Genomic DNA, 19,696 nt, shown 5'->3' with positions numbered 1-19,696 from the left:
GTGCATTAAACATTTTGTGTCGATGCGCCCTGTGAAAGCTTGTAGCACACAACTGAAACCCCAAGCCAAGGCAAAGGCGTCAAGATTTTATATTTATGATGTTTCAAAGGTTAACAGCGGGGGGATGGGGGGGACCCTAAAGGCTTTCGTTATGCATTTGTGAGAGAGAGAGAGAATTCATACAGAATTTCATATAAAATGCAGGTCATTTTGAAAATAAGGCTGAATTCACTGAAAGCATTTTGTCATTGAGGATATCTCTCTCCCCCGCAAGCCAACCTAGGTTTGAAGATGCTTATACTTTTAACTAGCAGGTGTGGCTGAGGATACTGGCTTGAGTTTGGGGATTTTGCTTCAGACCAGGCTGGCCACCCACATACTTTGCTGTGCGAATGCAGATTATTCAGTCCTGCATGCTTTGAGTCCTCCACTGGTATCTCAGTTTCACCTGGTTTGTACTTTCTTCCTGTTCTCCTCCCTCGTTTAGCATGGCAACTCACTTTTACAATAAAGCATGTGGGTTATTCCATCACCATTTTGAATGCAATTGCACAGGACTGGCATGGCTCTGTAATGGGAATGTTTCACATATTTGAGCTTAGCCCATGCTAGTTGTAGTAAAGCTGTACCATGAATTCAGTAGGATTATGATTTGCCACAAACATGTCTAAAAGAAACAAAGCCACATGGAAAGCTGATCTGTTGTGTGTTATACAAGTTGCCTCAGAGTATCAAATTTCCAAAAAGTTTTTAAGTTTTTTGAAAGCAGCGTCTTTATTTGCTAGCAGCCACAATGGAACAAATAAAAGTACAAAATATATTTGATAATTATATTTTCAAATAGTTTCATCCTCTATTTACATGGGAATGCTAGAAGAGTGCTAACCTGTTTTGACTGGAAGTAACATGCACCTTTATAACTAGAGAGATTGAAGACTAAGAATTGAATCTTTCTATGCTTCACTGGAGATCCTTAATTTGGAATACATAAGTGAAACATTTCTAATATATTCTGATGCCATACTAGATGAGATGATAAAAATTGTAGATACATTTAAAGATACACTGTTCTTATGTGACTAACAAGTTGTTCACATTTTTTTTCCAGTTTTGAGTGAGGTTTGTAAGGCATATGCGGATTCTGGTGGACGGACCTACCCTGTAATATCTTGTCCGGCATTCTGCTGTGGAAACTGCCTCAGTCAATATTGCTGTTCAGATGAATCACATAAATTTGACGAAGATGAACAACTTGAGTGTAATGGGCAGCATGAAAGGTACACAATAAACTTCAGATTGTGATATAGTACAGTAGTTTTAAAATAATCCATCCGCTACAACCAACAACCTTTAAATAAAAGTTGTAACTTAGTGTAGGAGGCTGTAAAAAAGAAAAAGATCAAACAATAGCACTTCCTTTAGAAGTGATCATTATGATGATGTATGAGAGCATTGACTAAAGTGTGGAGCACTGCAATAGATTAACAATATAAGAAATAAAATAGGCTTTTAGCATTATATAGCCAGATGAAATGCAGGTGCTTTTAGCTTTATTTTTCCTGAATGGGGCAGCTTTCAAATATTTGAGAAATGCTGTTCTGCTCTATTTCTGCTTGGGAACATCTAGTTTCATATGCACATTTCTTAGGCTTTACAACATGAAAAAATGTTGTCTCTGAACACAAGAGTGCAAATACTTGGTATGAATTGGACTATATTTTACATTTTTTATATCACTTTTAATGAAGCTAGATCAGATATGAAAATGAGTGGCATTTGTCCAGCTTTCATCTGTCTGTATACATTTTTGTCCTGTTATACATAAGAATGTTGTGAGCTTTAGTATTCATGATGGTAGGCATGCTTTGTCAGTATACTTTAAAACCTCAGAGATACTATACTAATTTTCAAAGTACTAGGAAACAGTACAAATAAGTCTTGATTTGGTTGGATTGACTTGCCCTATTATCAAAATATCAGTTGAGCATCATGAAATACCTGGTTAAAAAAATAATAATGAGTTAATTTCCACTCCAGAGACACTTTTTTTTTTTAATTTCAGGACATACAGTTCAATTGAAGAAAATACTTTGGTGTTCAGTTTGGACTCAGAATGGGACCATGAACGCAGGTGAGTAAGAGGCTTTCCCTTTTTATCAGAGGTATTTTATCAATGTACTACTGTATGTACTACATGCAAATGCAAAGTGAAAATACAATAATTTTGTACCACAGTGTTCTCAAGACTGCTCTATATTTGAAATTATAACAGGAAATAGGGACCTGGAGATAAAAGTTGCATGTTAGTGTTTTGGACAGGGGTGTCAAACATATGGCCTGCAGTCCACATCCATGGAGCTCCTGAGTGAGGGTAGGGTTCACCACCAAATTCCAGCAAACAGAGCTCATCTGGGGCCCTGGATCAGTGGTGGGTGAGCAAGCGACAGAAATGTTAACCCCCACAACTCCCTTCTGCCATTTACCCTGGTGTTCATCCTGTCACCAGAGGTGGGTTCATATCTAGCCTGCAGGGATCCCTGAAGTGTGGATTTGGCCCAGGAACTGGGAGGGGGCAAGGGGTTTGACACCCCCAGTTTCAGACATAATTTTCACAGTATGTAGTTTATATATTCTGTGATGAGTGAATCTACTGTGTCACCAGCGTACCTACAACGTAAATCGGAATTTTTTTCTGTAAACGGTAGCTATATTTAAAAAGGTTCTTCCATTTTAATATGTTTATATTTGTCATTCTCTGTATTTGAGACAGGGAATACGGTAAACTTTTTAATATCTACCATCATTTCAGGTGTCTTGTATCTCTTCCATTGTGGTTTTTGAAAAGAGGAAGGAAGTGAGGCCCTGCCCGAGGCCCTGCCAGTGTGCCCTGCCAGTGTGCCCTAGGGAAGGCAGTCCCACCCATAGCCAACCTCCCAGCGGCACCATGCACATGGGCATGCGCCACACCCCAAGGGGCCCCTAGGAGTCTGTGGCTTCCCCCTCTGGCTCCTCAGAGACCTCCACCCAGATGGAGCCCATGGTTCCAGGCTCCATGCAGACAGAGCCTCTGCCTCTTAGCTGCGGGGGCTGCCTGACACTTTTTCAGGATCTGGGGTCTGGGAGCATGGCCACCTCCCCTTGTGAGGTCTGCTCCCTTTTGGGGTCTCTGATGCACCAGCTAGAGGAGCTCCAGGCCGCAGTCCAGAGACTGCGTGCCATCAGGTACTGTGAACAGGAGATCAACTCCTACTGCAAGGCCCTTCACCCCTGGGGGCAGAGGGTAGAGCAAGGTCTTCTTCCAGGACAAGGGAGGACTTGGGGACCTCCCATTCTGTCCAGCCAAGGGGTTGGACCAAGGTGGTCAAGGGCCCCAAGGCCCGCCGCACCCAGGTCCCTGCCCTGGTGGAGCTTTGCAATAGGTATGAACCTCTTTCAACCTAAGCAAAGCCTGCTAAGCTGCCTGATCCTGTAGGTAACACAGGCTCAACTGTAGCTACCTCCCCCACTCTCCCTAAGACAAAACGCAAAGTGTCTGTCATGGGAGACTCCGTCCTGAAGGGGACTGAGGGGGCAATCTGCTGCCCTGACCCCTTAGCCTGGGAAGTCTGCTGCTTCCTGGGAGCCCATATCTGAGACCGTGGAGAGGATCCCTGAGCTCCTCCAGCCCACTGACCACTACCCTATGCTCCTTATCCATGTGGGCACAAATGACACGGCTCAGAGCAATCCCAGCTGGGTCATTAATCTCTACAGGGATTTGGGAGTGGGGCTTAAAGGGTTGGAGGCACAGGTTGTGTTTTCTTTGATCCTGCCAGTTTCAGGCTACAGGCTGAGAAGGGAGAGGAGGATCAAGGTAGTGAACCAAAGACTGCGGTGCTGGTGTCATCAGGAAGGCATCGGCTTCCATGACCACAGTCCACTTTTTATTGAGAGAGGCAGTGAGCTGCTGGGAAGGGATGGCCGCCACTGATCTCCCCTGGGGAGGGGGCTCTTCTCAGCCAAATTGGCTGACCTGCTCCACCAGGCTTTAAACTAAACCCGCCGGGGGATGGGGGGACTACTGCCACTGCTGGCCCGCTGAGCAACTTTTGCAAGGCCAGCAGGCCAAGGCACTTAAAGGAGCCCACCCCTGCCCCAGCCCTGGAACAATCTGTAGGCAAGGCAAGGGCCCCCAAAGGGACACTTGCCTGCCTGTACACAAATGCCAGGAGCTTGGGGAATAAACAGGAGGAACTTGTCCTCCTGCTTAACACAAATAATTACGATGTCATAGGGATAACAGAGACCTGGTGGGACTCCACCCATGACTGGGCCATAAGTATAGATGGCTATACCCTGTACAGGAGAGATCAAATGGATAAAAGGGGTGGGGGTGCAGCTCTCTATATCAAGGAGAGCTACGCATCCCTGCAAGCCGACATTGGCACCCAGGGTGGACAACTGGAGACCCTCTGGGTTAAAATCTGAGGGGAACAAGGCATGGGGGACACAGTGGTGGGAGTCTACTACACACCTCCCACCCAGGATCAAGAGCTTGACCAGGAGTTCGCCAGGGAATTGGCTGAGGCCGCACACTCCCAGTGAATGGTTGTCATGGGAGACTTCAACTACTCAGACATCTTGTGGGAAGAGCACTCAGCCAAATCCAAATGGTCGCAAAGCTTCCTCACATGTGTGGATAAGCTCTATCTGACTCAAGAAGTCTACGGGCCAATGAGAGGTAAAGCTCTGCTTGACCTGATACTGGCAACTGGGGACGACCTAATCAGTGACCTAACAATCAAAGGGACACTGGGTGACAGTGATCATGAGCTGATCACCTTCACCATCTGTTGTAAAGCTGCCAAGTCAGTCAGCAATACAGAAGTCCTTCACTTCAGGAAAGCTGACTTTTACAAGCTCAGGAGGCTTGTCAGTGAGGCCGTAAGGGACCACAACCCAAAGGGGAGGGGAGTACAGGATGAGTGGTTGCTCCTCAAGGGAGTGATCCTGGATGCACAAGCTAAGTCTATTCCATCTCAGAGGAAAGGCAGGAAAAGGGCACAGCAGCCCCCTTGGCTCTGCAGGGAACTAGCAGATCTCCTGCATCTAAAAAGAAATACCTACAAAGGATGGAGAACTGGATCCACCTCCAAGGAGGAATACTCTGCTCTGGTCCAGACCTGCAGAGAGCAAACCAGGAAAGTCAAGGCTGTGACGGAACTCCAACTAACTACAAGTATCAAGGACAATAAAAAGTCCTTTTTTAAATATGTGGGGAGCTGGGGGAAAAGCAAAGGCAACTTTGGACCCCTGCTAAACCAGATGGGACAACTGACAACCAATGCCCAGGAAAAAGCCAACTTGCTAAATTGCGTCAGTCTTTCACCAGTCCCAAGGGACGCTGCTGCCCATTACGGGACGGAAAGGCCTGGGTGGGGGAGATTCCTCCCCCTCCATCAGTGCTGACCTTGCTAAGGAACACCTTGAGAGGCTGGATACCATCAAGTCATCTGGCCCTGACAGCTTACACCCCAGGGTACTCAAGGAGCTGGCAAGCATCATAGCTCAGCCACTGGCATGGATCTTTGAGAACTCCTGGCACTCTGGTGAAGTGCCCAATGATTGGAAGAAGGCCAATGTGGTGCCTATCTTCAGGAAAGGGAGGAAAGTGGATCCAGCGAACTACAGGCCCATCAGCCTGACCTCTATCCTGGGGAAAATCTTAGAAAAGATTATCAGAGGCCATTCTTAATGGACTGGCCGATGGCAACATCCTGAGGGATAGCCAACATGGGGTTTTTGCGGGTAGGTCTTGCTTGACCAATCTTATTTCCTTTTATGACCAGATGACCTATCACCTGGATAAAGGATTGATGTCATACATCTTGACTTTAAAAAAGCCTTCAATCTGGTATCCCATGATCACCTCTTAGCAAAATTGACCAACTGCGACCTCGGCTTCACCACGATCCGCTGGCTGGGGAATTGGCTCCGTGGTCGGACTCAGAGGGTGGTGGTTGATGGAAATCAATCATCATGGTGCCCTGTGACCAGTGGGGTCCCTCAAGGCTCTGTCCTTGGGCCTATATTATTCAACATCTTCATTAATGATGTGGACATTGGAGTCAGAAGTGGACCGGCCAAGTTCGCTGACAACACCAATCTTTGGGGCAAAGCATGCACACCTGGGGACAGGAGGGCAATCCAGGATGACCTTGACAGGCTCAGGAAATGGGCAGACTAGAACCTGATGTTTAACACTGAAAAATGCAAGGTTCTCCACCTTGGGAAGAAAAACCCACAGCATACTTATAGGCTCGGCAGTGCTGCACTGGCTAGCATTACAGAAGAAAGGGACTTGGGGGTCATGATTGACCACAAGATGAACATGAGCCATCAATGTGATGCTGCAGCTAGTAAAGTGAGCAAACATTGGTTTGCATCCATAGATGCTTCTCAAGCAAATCCCAGGACGCCATTCTTCTGTTGTACTCGGCCTTGGTAAGGCCAGAGCTGGAGTACTGTGTCCAATTTTGGGCTCCACAATTCAAAAAGGATGTGGAGGAGCTTGAGAGAGTCCAGAGGAGAGCTACGCTCATGATCAGAGGTCAGGAAAACAGACCTTATTGTTAGACCCTGACTCCATGTGGCGCCCAACAACTAGGAAGACGACGATCCAATTGCTCATGGGTCCTGTTACTCATTAGCCAGAGCAGGCAGGGAGCAAACACCAGTACACATTGCTTGCAACAGCTTTATTCAGAATGGAGACAGCTTCGGACAAGGTTCTCTCACAGACACACAGCCTGTGAACCAGGGGACCTGCCCCGAACATGCCTTTTTGCTATGAGCTCATGTCTAAGGCCATGAACTCCCTTCTTTTGGTCAAAGTGCGGACTCTGGGGGCTTCTTTACCAATCACCATTCACCCTTTTGCATATGTTCATCTCTGTTACATCTTATCTTCCACATTCCAATCTGTTTTTCTGTCCCATGTTGTACTATCTTCCACCTTTTTTGGGCTCCTGTATCTTATCTCATTTCTCACTGTAGCTGGTTCACAGTACACAGACTTATTTGCTGCTTTTTCCAGAAAAATGGTTAACACAATTAAGATGGTTACTTAACATAAGCACTCATAAGCAAACTCTTATACATAAAAGCTGTAATATCTTACAACAATACTATTATATGGTTAAAAAACTACTTGCCTAAGCATTTGCAAAGTTACTTTTAATATATATCATTCTGTCTTGTGGTCAGCAGCTTTGCTGAGACACAGATTAAAGCCTTGTTCCAGCTGCAGGTCTAGTGCTCACCACATAGTGTTACCCTTAACACTATGATGAGAGGCTGAGAGCTATGGGACTCTTCAGCCTGGAAAAGCGCAGGCGATCTGATGGCTGCCTATAAGTTTATAAGGGGTACTCATCAGGATCTGGGGGAACGTTTGTTCACCAGAGCGCCCCAAGGGATGACAAGGTCGAATGGTCACAAACTCCTCCAGGACTGTTTCAGGCTGGACATAAGAAAGAACTTCTTTACTGTCTGAGCCCCCGAGGTCTGGAATAGACTGCTGCTAAAGGTGGTTCAACCACCTACTTTAAATGCCTTCAAGAGAAATTTGGATGTTTATCTTGCTGGGATCCTATGACCCCTGCTGACTTCCTGCCCCTGGGGCAGGGGGCTGGACTCAAAGATCTTCCAAGGTCCCTTCCAGCCCTGATGTCTATGTCTAAGATGGGAGGAAAGATGGCTGTTTTGTTTGTTCTGTTCTTTTTATTTTTTGCTGTTAACATTTTCTGAAAGGATAACATTTACTGGAAAATATCAGTTAAACTTCATACAGAGTATTGGTAAAGTACCAAATTGTAGTTTATTCAGAATAACTTTGTATATGAATATATAAAAATATGCAAAACATTGATTTAAAATAGGGGATTATTATGGAATTTTCATGCTACCTTGCCTATGGAGAGGCCAGTGCTTCTGTTAATATACTATGCTTTATCTAATGATCAAACATTTATATTAAAGGCTCCGGCTCTACTATATATTTATTCTCCTTGTTTTTTAGTGCTTGATACAAAAAATATTAGTTACTGCTTGCAAACTTCCTTCTATTTGCAAAAAAGATAACTGTTTAAAAGAAATGTGCATGAAAATAAGCCATGTCATTGCAGCTAATGGTAAAAAAAACAGTACAGTATATCTGTAATTTGAGGAAAAGATCATGTGTGTTTCTCACCTCTAAGGAGTTTAGGGTGCGTTTGCTTCAAAAGCTGTACTTTGGCAGATGTTAACAGGGTGGTCTAGAGTCAGAGGCATAGCAGTGCAGCTCTGCATCCAGGGCAGCCACATAGTGCCAGCTTCTATCTGACTGCAGTGGTGTGATTTGGCTCCTTTTGCAGCTCACCCTCAAGGTGGTGTATGGGACTGCTGCCCTGGTCACCCCCGCCTCACTTGTGCAATTATCTAAAGTTGTTTTCTACTTCTGTTTGTGATTTGAGCATGTTATCATCTATAGTCTATTTTGTGCCTTTCACTGAGCTCTGTCTGATAAGGAAAGCTTGCTTAGGTGCATTTTTATTGTGTATGATTCTATGTTTATTGATTCATAGTTCAGTATTATAAATTGTATTCTTAGTTTTGCCCTCATAAATTACCTAAAAAGAGGAAGTTAAAGCTAATTACAGTTGTTGTTCATACTTAACTCTGAAGGGTAAGACTTGTACAAAATGTGTGTTTGGAGAATGAAATCCCCACTGACCACATGCTTCTGCTTGTCACATACCATCCCATAATGGAACCTTTACCAAGGATCTTCAGTCTATTGTAGACCCTATACTTAAGAAAGATCAGATCTTGAGAGAAATATTCCCTCCATCCCCACCTCCCCAAATCTTGGACTTCAGACAACCTCCAAATCTGGCTTAAGTTGTCATGAGAAGCAAACTATGAGATGATCAACAAGCACCAAATGGGACACAACCCTGTCTTAACAATGAATGTAAAACATGTCAACTCATTTCCACTGCCACCACAATCAACACCCCTGACAACAAAACCATCAGCATTTCAGAATGTGGTCTATCTTATCCAGTGCACCAAATGCCTTCATGGGCCACATCCAGATGAGTGCGAACATGAGGTATGTGGTGCCGCAGACTTGTCTGTGGTGCCATACACTGCACATGCAGGCATTCTCTGTGCTGATGCTTTGCAGTATGGGGGTGGTTTCTTGACCCTGGGAGATCCCAGGGTAAAAAAAAAAACATGCTGAAAAAAAGTGGAGCAGCGCATATGGTTGCAACGCGTGCCACCCAAAACCGGAGCCTGGCTGACTGGAGCCATGCTCCAGCTGCTGGCCAGGCTCCCCACTGCAGGAGCACTGTGGCTGCAGTTTCCCAAGGCCCCCAGGACCCCAGGTAAGGCTGCTGGGGCTAGCACAGTTGTTAGTCTGCTGGTCCCAGCCTCCCCTACCCCACCCTGGGTAAACTACCACCTGCCGTGTGTGGCATGGGCATTCCTCAGGAACAAGTAGCAGCAACACAAGGTGTGCCACTGCTACTTGTCCCCAGGGAAACAAATGATCCCTCTCAAAACACACAAACATGGGTAGAAGAATACTTTTCACAAAACAGCCAATCCCTTTCTGAGTTCATGGTCCTTATACTCAAAGGGAATCTGCAAAACACCTTCAGATGATGGGTCTAGGAAAACAAATTTGTAACCTTACTGGTTACTAAAAAAATATGGACTAAACACAGACAATGGCTTTATTGTTCATCACAATTTACTAGCTACCTCTGATAATCTCCCTATACTCCACAGGTAATAAAGGACCCTCATCCTTCTTGAATGGTCTTGCTCTTTCACTAATTAGATTATTTATTTTATCACACTTTGAGCTTGTAACCACTCATGATAACATTTCTTTGCCCCTGTATCTGCTTCTTCCCAGTATCGGAGGATAGTATGGGTAGTATGTGCCCAAAAAGTTGTCAAATTTCTCTCCCAACCATCCGGTTGGTCCAGTAAAACATATTACTTGTCTAAGTAGCACGTGCAAATGAATGCTTGCACATGTTCACTCAATTATCTAATAGTTAGCAGTTTCTTCAGAGCACCCTTAAAACAGAGAGAAGTATGTTTAGAGTATGAGAGATCATGTTCAGCTACAGTTAAAGAACACCCAAATATTCAAAGAAAACATTGCAAAATTAAGTGGTAAAAGGAAGGTCAGGAACATCTGACTGATTTTTCTCTCTGTGGAAGCTTTGAGGACAATCTCTATCTAAAATCAACTGCAACACTCACCGTGGCTGAAAGTACAGATCTTGACTTTTCTCAGCTGCTCTAATATGCTTAGGTAAAAAGGTGTCATCAACTTCATTTGATATTTTATTGCATTTGAGCTTCATTTGATTTTTTTATTGCATTTTTGGTGGCTCACTTGCAAGACACAGCTTGTGAGTGGATGCAATCCATTAAGAGTGTAATGTTCTCTTTCACTGACATAGAAACAGGTTAAGGTATTAGACTAGAAAAGTAGAAGAAGCATAATTCTTTTCTCTCTTTGGACTTCTTTTACCTAATTCCTCTATGCATTATAATTTTTGGTGAGTGTTAGCAGCCACATACTCTCGTGTAATCAGGACTTGTTTGAAAAGCACTTTAGGATATTTCTCAGAAGCAAAGTGATTCTAATCTAGTCCCCAGTTTATCATGCAAGTGAACACTTACATAGCCTGGCTTATGTGGCTAACCCCACCTGTGCTCAAATAGTCAACATACATAAATAGAACAAATTACCATTATTTATATCGTTTAGAAGTGAACTTTTCTTCAAAAATATATTTATAGGTGGTGAGTATGTGATTAGGAGAAAAAATTCATTATTTGAAAAGAGTATTTTCTTTTCCATAAGACTTACCAATATATTGTACAAAGGCAGAATCCTATCTGAGAGTCAACACATAAATATGAGTGCCTTGTTTTGACACCAGCTGCGCAATGCAGAGCCATCCTCCTGAAAATCCCTCTGGTGTGTCACAACCAAATTAAGTAGTGCCCATGTCACAAACAAGTAAAACCATTCAAAACAGTTTTTTTCTGCACTAGGTTAACTAAGGGTTAACAATAATGATAGTAACCGCTTTTTTTTGCTGCGCATGTCAAAAAGAGATTTATAACTGCGACACCAACATGAAATAGAACTTAGCCTTCTGTGCTGTACATAAGTCATTATAATTGGTCAAAGAAAACAAGGAGTAACCCTATGATAACACCCTAGCGAAGACCGCTAGATAATTGGCGATTCTAATTAAATTTATGACGTGGCGAAAAGCAATTGGCTATTATACAAATAAAACCCGTCTTCATTTCCGTGAAGAACGGGAGACCTCCACACACACACCTGAAAAACCTCTGAACGTATGCATGAGAATAACTGACAAATTGATCACTTGTCAGTCTCCCCCGTCTCGACCTAATCAGACGTAAATCAACGACCTGCCGGCCCGACTTTTTTCTCCATTTATCTGCCCGACCGACGAACTCTTATGCAGACCGACATACGACCTACAAACCTTAAGCTGTAACTAACCAAGTATCTCTGACCTCCGCTATTCACCACCTTGACGGCGTGAGTAAATAATCTTGCTTTGCAACCGATAAGCGTCCGCCTAATTAATTCCACTCCAAGCGTCACAAGTACCCACCTGACGGCCTTCTAAGGCCCCGGACCCTTATCTGCCCGGGTGGGAGTCAGGGAGAGCTGCTGGCCGGCTGCCCTGGGTCCCGACATGGTGTTGACTGTAAATTTCAAAGTTAAGTAGTTAAGTTGTCGAACAAACTGTCCTTCCTTTACTTCAAAGCTACTTTTTTTCAAGCTTGGCTGCCAATACAGGTTTCCCTCTATTTATGCAGGTTCTTTACATGCGAATTCACTCTTATGCGATGAGCATATTTAGATCCATAATTCGTTATTTGTGAGGTAAATTCACTCTTATGCAATCAGCATAGATCTCCCCCACCCCACCCAAACTGGTAAGTCTGTAGGGGGAGGGCTGCACCATGCTCTGCCTGTCCCCCACCGTGCCTGAGCTCACCCCAGTTCCTGGGCTGCGCTGTGCCCTGGTGCAGGCAGCTGGTGTCGGCTGCTCCTGGGGCTACTCAAGCATGGGCTGGGGTGAGTGCAGACAAGTGGAGCTCCTGGTGGCACGGGGCTCAGCATTCACCCCAGCCCTGGCTGCAGTGGCCCCGGGAACAGCGAACTCCAGCTGCCTGTACCAGGTCATAGCACAGCCCAGGAGCAGAGATGAGCAGGGACAGGCAGAGCACGGTGCAGCCTGGAGGCTGGGGTGAGTGCCACTCTGTTCCCTCTGCTTTGCTGCCTTGTGCAGCCCTGGGAGTGGCACCCTTCCCCCTGCCCCTTCCCTAGTTCCAGCCTCACTCCCTCCCTCCCTCGCTGCCATGGGAACCGATCCCTATTCGTTACATTGTAAAGTGGGTTTGCTTTATGCAAATTTGATTTATGCGCCGTTCTCCAGGAACGCATGTACAGTATAAATCAAGGGAAACCTGTAGTTCTTATTTGGGACTGTGTACATGCTGATGTCTAAGACAAAGGCACTTTTTCTCACCAAGTGTGGAAAAAAACACTTGAAATTATTGAGAAGAACTTTGTCTCTAATATCTTCATTTTGATAAATATAAAAGTATTGTAGAGAATACTTGAGAAATTTATTTGAGTTTAGATGAAGTATGACAAATTTTGATCCCAAAAGTAATTTGGAAATTTATCTGTAATTGATGATAAAGAATGGGACTGGGAGTCTTTTCTCATTGGTGATTGTAAATTATGCTAGTGTATTGGCATAAGGCGAAAGTTATCCTCCTCTAGTGCTATTACACAGGGTTCTCCATTTTATCATGTTGTACAGTTCTTGCTTAAGTCAAAATAAATAGCGCACTCTGAAGGAAGGTCTAGGGATTGAAACATGTTATTTTAAGATTTCCAGCTTTGTCTGATACAAGGCATCCAAAAAGTTGTGGGTTTTTGTTTTTTGGAAATTCCTGTATCATCACCAGGGATCCTGGTTTTCTCGGTTTAAGAATTGCAAATTCTCTGATTTAAAACAAAAAAATCCTGAATTCTCTTATTAAAAACCCTAAAATTCGCATTTTTCCTCAATTAAAACAAAACACCACTATATACATAGGTATCAATGTAACACAATGTTTTATCGATATATTTACAATATTAAAGCAACTTGGAAGCCTACCAGTGTCTCAGTCATTATAATAAAATAAATTCTAAATGCCCGCACCTCACCAGCCCCACATAAACTCACAGGTTGGTGGTCTGTGGGGACATGGCATGGCAGAGCAGCGCACCTCATGCGGAACCACAGAATGACTGGAGCACCACACGCTGTTCTACGTCGCCGGCTGGGGCTGGGGCTGGGGCTGGGGTGCAGTGGAGAGGAGGACCAGTGCCATGCTCCACAGCAGCAGCGTGAAGTGGAGCATAGCTCTGGCCTAGCCACATTGCGAATGGCAGGAGGCTGTGGGGCTCCAGCTGCAGTGGCTCCAACTCATGTAGGTGGTGGCAGAGCAAGTCCGGCCTCAGCAAGGGCTGGAGGCAGGAAGAAGGAAGCTTTGTGGTGCCCCCTGCTCTGGGCTGGGGCTCCCATGCCACACCAGGTGGACTGGCCACATAGCTCTCTCCCTGGCAGTATCTCCCAGCCGCCCTGCCCTTGAGAGTACAGGCACCAGACTCAGTGCCACTAACCTAGCCATGCAGCTCCCCACAACTCCCAAAGGGCCCCCTGTCTCCTTCCCCCGCTGGAGAGCCAAGTGCCTCTGGGCAGGCCCCGCTGGCAACAATGCAGAGCTGGCCTTGCCAGTGGCACTGAGTGCTGCCTCAGCCTCTTGCTGTGCTTCAGCTCCAGCACCTGGACTCCTTCGTCCAACACTGGCAGGCACCTGCCCACCTCCCATACCCATCCTGTGAACAGACCTCTGCCACACACATGCTCCGCTCCCCCTGCCCTCTGGACAGTCCCTAATCCCTGGCCCTCCACTCTCCACCCCCCCTCCCCCCATAGACTTACCTGCATCTTGCTGCTGGGGCTACTCCCACCAACCTGTCTGGCTTTATGCTAGTCATGTGTACAAGTGGCACCTTCTGTCTCCAATTATCCTCCTCTCCCTCCTCCCAGCCCCAAGCAGCTCCTTGCAAACTAGAAGGTTGCCAGCCTGCAATAGGAAAACCATAGTTCCCCATGGTTTTTTCTCTTAAAGAGGAAAACGCCACATTTTCTCCTTTAAAGGAGAAAACCCATATTTTTCTCCTTCAAATGAGAAATTACCGTTTTTCCACAGCAAATGGAAAACCCGGATCCCTGATCATCACAACTAAATGTACAAATCAATAAGCTGTTCAGAGATGTACTAAAGTTACAGAAAGAAATGCATGTATATTGCTTCAAATTCTACCTTTATTTAAAGCACTTCTAATTTGGAGTGCATTGGTACTGTACAGGCATGCACTTAACTCCCACCTAAAGCACTTCAACATGTGCCACGGCTCATGCTGTTGCATCATTCCACCACTAAGGAGCTGGTGAGCTGGGGTCTTAGCCTCCTCCTCAGCCATAATTCCCTAGAGACTTCTAAGGATAACCAAATTAAGATTGCAGAGGGTTATGGCCAGTTGACCCCTAGGCTTCCTCTCTGTGTGTCTTGTGATTGCAGGGCATAACATCAGTTTCAAATACATAAAATATCCAGCAGGAGCAGAGAATAGATGTCTATTGTTTTCTTGCCCTACAGTCTCTGACTCGGCAGCAAGCAATACACTGGCTCTGCTTCCCATCTCAGGGTAGAGTGCTCACCCATCTGGCCATGGTGATGTCCTGCAGCATGACAGCTCATGCCTCCAAGGCTTTGGCCCTGCAAAAGCACCGCTTTGAGCAAGAAGCCCAGGAGGAAGAAATGGGGGACTGTGAAGAATGTCTGTTTCTGGGACCACTTGCAGACAATCTACTGCTGCTTCTGGACCAGAGACACAAGCAGTGACTGGTGAGAGTGAATAGTCCTGAGGTCCTTGGATGATGAGTAGTGGCAGCAGAACTTCCGAATGAATAGGCTGACTGTAGCGGGCACTAAGATGTGCCTGCTATTTTAAGGGCCAAGGTGACCTAGCCATGGAGCGCTGCAGGCTAGGCAGAGCTCCACAGCTGCAGGTTACCTGGGCAGTAGCCTAATGGGCTAATTGGGCAACACCTGCAGGCATCAGATGACTAGAAGGAGGCAGGATTTGGGGGCATATAAGCCCAGGGCTGCAGCTAGCAGGGGCACTTTTTCTCTGGTAACTGCCAGGAGAAGGAGCCCTTGCATGAGGGAGCTACCTGAGACCTGGTACTGCCTGCTTTACTATCCAAGTGCAACAAGATTCCAGGAGCTTCCCAGGTACCTAGGGCTAGGGGGGCATGTTGTCCTAAGGGTGTAAGTTTGTCCCCTTAAAGGGACAGAGGGCTGTTGTCATTGCTAGTGTTTAAGTTATAGCTTGGGGGCTTATGCTTGTGTTACTGTTTGCACTGAAGATTTGGAATGAGGCTTAAAAGGGAGGTTTGGAGGCCTTATTAGTGCCCAGAGGCCCATTACTGCCTCAAGCCCTGCCTAGGCCAATTAGCTCCAAAGTTGGACCCAGAGAATGGTAGTCAATGGAACTGAATCATCGTGGTGCTCCATGACCAGTGGTGTCCCCCAAAGTTCTGTCCTTGGACCTGTACTCTTTAACATCTTTATTAATGATGTGGACGTTGGTGTGAGAGTTGGACTGGCCATGTTTGCCGATGACACCAAACTATGGGTAGAGCGTCCACACCCGAGGATAGGCTGATGATCCAGGCTGATCTTGATAGGCTTAGATAGTGGCTTAAAAACCTGATGACATTCAATACAGAAAAATGCAAGGTACTCCACCTCAGGGGGGGAAAAAAACCCTGCATCACGCTTATAGGCTCAGCAGTGCTACACTCGATAGCACCATGGCTGAAAGAGACTTGGGGGTCATGATTGACCACAAGATGAACATGAGCCACCAATGTGATGTTGCAGCTGGTAAAGTGAACAAAACCCTGGCTTGCATCTATAGATGCTTCTCAAGTAAATCTCAGGATGTCATCCTCCTGCTGTACTCGGCCTTGGTGAGGCCGCAGCTGGAGTACTGCATCCAATTCTGGGCTCCGCTATTCAAGAAGGATGTCAAGAAGCTTGAGAGAGTCCAGAGGAGAGCCACGCACATGATCAGAGGGCAAGAGAATAGGCCCTACGAAGAGAGGCTGAGAGCCGTGGGACTCTTCAGTCTGGAAAAGCGTAGGCTCAGGGGGGACCTGGTGGCTACCTACAAGTACACAAGGGGTGTTCATCAGGATCTGGGAGAATGTCTGTTCACCAGAGCGCCCCAAGGAAAAACAAGGACCAATGGTCATAAACTCCTACAAAACCATTTTAGGCTGGACATAAGAAAAAAACTGCTTTACTGTCTGAGCCCCCAAGGCCTGGAATAGATTCACAGATTCATAGATGTTAGGGTCGGAAGGGACCTCAATAGATCATTGAGTCCGACCCCCTGCATAGGCAGGAAAGAGTGCTGGGTTCAGATGACCCCAGCCAGATGCCCATCTAACCTCCTCTTGAAGACCCCCAGGGTAAGGGAAAGCACCACCTCCCTTGGGAGCCCATTCCAGATTTTGGCCACTAACTGTGAAAAAGTTCCTCCTAATGTCCAGTCTAAATCTGTTCTCTGATAGCTTATGGCCATTATTTCTTGTGACCCCCAGGGGCGCCTTGGTGAGTAGAACCTCACCAATTCCCTTCTGCACCCCCATGATGAATTTATAGGCAGCCACAAGGTCGCCTCTCAACCTTCTCTTGTGGAGGCTGAAGAGGTCCAGGTGCCCTAGTCTCTCTTCGTAGGGCTTGGCCTGCAAGCCCTTAACCATACGAGTGGCCCTTCTCTGGACCCTCTCCAGGTTATCCACATCCCTCTTGAAGTGTGGCCCAAAACTGGAGGCAGTACTCCAACTATGGTCTGACTAGTGCCCAATAGAGGGGCAGTATCACCTCCTTGGTTCTATTTGTCATACACCTGCTGATGCATGATAAAGTGCAATTAGCTTTTCTGATGACTTCATCACACTGACTCATGTTCACCTTGGAGTCCACTAGGACTCCAAGATCCCTTTCTGCTTCCGTGCTACCAAGCAGGTCATTTCCTAGGCAGTAGGTATGCTGGATATTTTTCCTCCCTAGGTGCAGCACATTGCATTTCTCCTTGTTAAACTGCATTCTATTGTTTTCTGCCCATTTGTCCAACCTGTCCAGGTCTGCCTGTAGTTGTTCCCTGCCCTCCGGTGTGTCCACTTCTCCCCACAGTTTTGTGTCATCCGCAAACTTGGACAGAGTATACTTCACTCCCTCATCCAAGTCACTGATGAAGACATTGAGCCCTGCAGGACCCCACTGCCCACATCCTTCCAGGTGGATACCGACCCATCCACCACCACTCTCTGGGTTCAACCCTCTAGCCAATTTGCCACCCACCGGACTGTGTAATCATCCAAGTCACAGCCTCTTAACTTGTTCACCAGTATGGTGTGGGATACCGTATTGAAGTCCTTCCTGAAGTCTAAGTAGATGATTCAACCCCTACTCCTGCGTCCAGGTGTTTTGTAACCTAGTCGTAAAAAGAGACTAGATTAGTCAGACATGATCTACCTGCTACGAACCCGTGCTGGTTTCCCCTCAGCATAATTTGTCCTGCTGGGCTCTCACATATATGAGCCTTAATAATCTTTTCAAAGACTTTGCCAAGGATGGAGGTGAGACTGACTGACCTATAGTTGCCTGGATCCTCCTTCCTCCCCTTCTTGAAAATAGGGACCACACTGGCCCTTTTCCAGTCCTCTGGGACCTGGCCTGTGCACCACGAGTGTTCAAATATTCTTGCCAGTGGCTGTGCAATGACATCAGCCAGTGCCTTCAGTATCCTTGGATGGAGCTCATCCGGGCCTGCCGACTTAAATGCATCCAGTTCTTCCAAGTGACTCTGCAATATCTCAGGGTCAACGCTTGGTGGTCTGGCACCCTGCTGTTGTCTCTCTACAATCCCATTGTGAGACTTGCCTTGCTCCTCGTTTAGGAACACTAAAGCAAAGAACTCATTGAGGAGTTCAGCCTTGTCCCCCCTGCCTGTCACCAATTGCTTTTGCCCATTCAGTAGCAGTCCTATTCCTCCCTGGGACTTTCTTTTACTCCCTATATATCTGAAAAACAATTTTTTGTTATCCTTAACTTGGGATGCCCATCTCCATGGTAGCTTTGGCCTTTCTAACTGCCTCCCTACAACTGCAAGCTGAGGAGGTATACTTCTCTTTAGTAATCTCTCCCTGTTTCCACTGCTTATATGCCCCCCCTTTTTACCCTTAGGCTGCTCTGGATTTCTCTGGTTAGCCAGGGAAGCCTCTTGGCCCCTTTCCCCGTTTTCCTCCGCATTGGGATCGTCTCTCTCTGTGCCCGAAGGATAGTTTCCTTAAGGCACAGCCACCCTTCCTGGGCTCCCATCTCACTAAATCTCTTACTCTGCAGTGCGTTGTAGACTAAGTGCCTGATTTTGCTGAAGTCAGCCTTCCTAAAGTCTAGCACTTCCACCCTACTAGTTACCTTACCCACTCTACACCTTAACTAATTCTATTATTTGGTGGTCACTGTCCCCCAGGTGACCACTGATCTGTAGGTCCCCTACCATGTCATCCCCTGTTCCCAATACCAGGTCTAGTAAGGCATTCCCCCTAGTGGGACCATGTACCTCCTGCATCAGGTGGAAGTCCTGTACACAGGATAGGAACCTGCATGAACGGTGGGAATTTGCTGTCTGCATCTCCCAGTAGATGTCAGGGTAGTTTAGGTCCCCCATGACTACTGCCTCCCTAGCCTTTATGGTCTCTGAGAGCTGCCTTAGGAGTTCCGAATCTAGTTCTTCCCCTTGGTGTGGGGGTCTGTAACAGACCCCTACCACCAAATCTCTTTCCCCTTGTCCTCCATGTAGCCTAACCCACAATCCTACTTTCTCTTCCCCCGAATCCATTTTGATAAGGGTCGGTGTATAACGCTCCTTGACATAGTGTGCAACCCCTCCCCCTCTCCTCCCCACTCTGTCCTTTCTGTACAGCGTATAACCCTCAATTTGTACACCCAGTCATGGGTAGAGTCCCACCAGGTTTCAGTTAACCCCATTAAGTCATAAGTGTTTTCTGCAAGCAGGAGTGCTAATTCATCCTGCTTGTTCCCCATGCTCCTAGCATTGGTGTATAGGTACTTGAGCCCTGTGACTGGTGCCTTTGTTGCCCCCCGGTTCTGATGCCCAATGGGCCCCCTATTGCTTACCTGCTTATTGCTCACCTGTGCTGTACTACTGTCTGTCCCATGGATTGCAGGTTCCTGATGTTCTCCTTTTCTTCCTCCCCGTTCCCCATCTGAGCTAGTTTAAAGCCGGACGTAGGAGATCAGCCAACCTGTTGGAGGAAAGACTTTTACCTTTCACTGAGAGGTGAAGTCCATCACGCCCCAGGAAGTCCCCTGCCAGGAAGTGTGGGTTGTGGTCCAGGAAGCCAAATCCTGCACTATGGCACCAACTCCT

The 19,696-nt window shown here is 46.4% G+C and overlaps 1 protein-coding gene across 1 annotated transcript in view; it reads left to right on the top strand.

Annotated features, from left to right (window-relative positions):
• SHISA5 (shisa family member 5) overlaps nucleotides 1-19,696 on the top strand; it is an 83,468-nt gene that overhangs the window by 10,154 nt on the left and 53,618 nt on the right. The window contains exons 2-3 of the mRNA XM_014595389.3: nucleotides 1,109-1,277; nucleotides 2,063-2,131. Coding sequence (XP_014450875.1) covers nucleotides 1,109-1,277; nucleotides 2,063-2,131 — 238 coding nt within the window. The remainder of the gene's footprint in view (nucleotides 1-1,108; nucleotides 1,278-2,062; nucleotides 2,132-19,696) is intronic.

This window comes from Alligator mississippiensis, chromosome 12 (assembly GCF_030867095.1).
Source record: "Alligator mississippiensis isolate rAllMis1 chromosome 12, rAllMis1, whole genome shotgun sequence".
NCBI classification, from domain to species: domain Eukaryota; kingdom Metazoa; phylum Chordata; order Crocodylia; family Alligatoridae; genus Alligator; species Alligator mississippiensis.
This window is presented reverse-complemented; position numbering and strand designations above follow the sequence as displayed.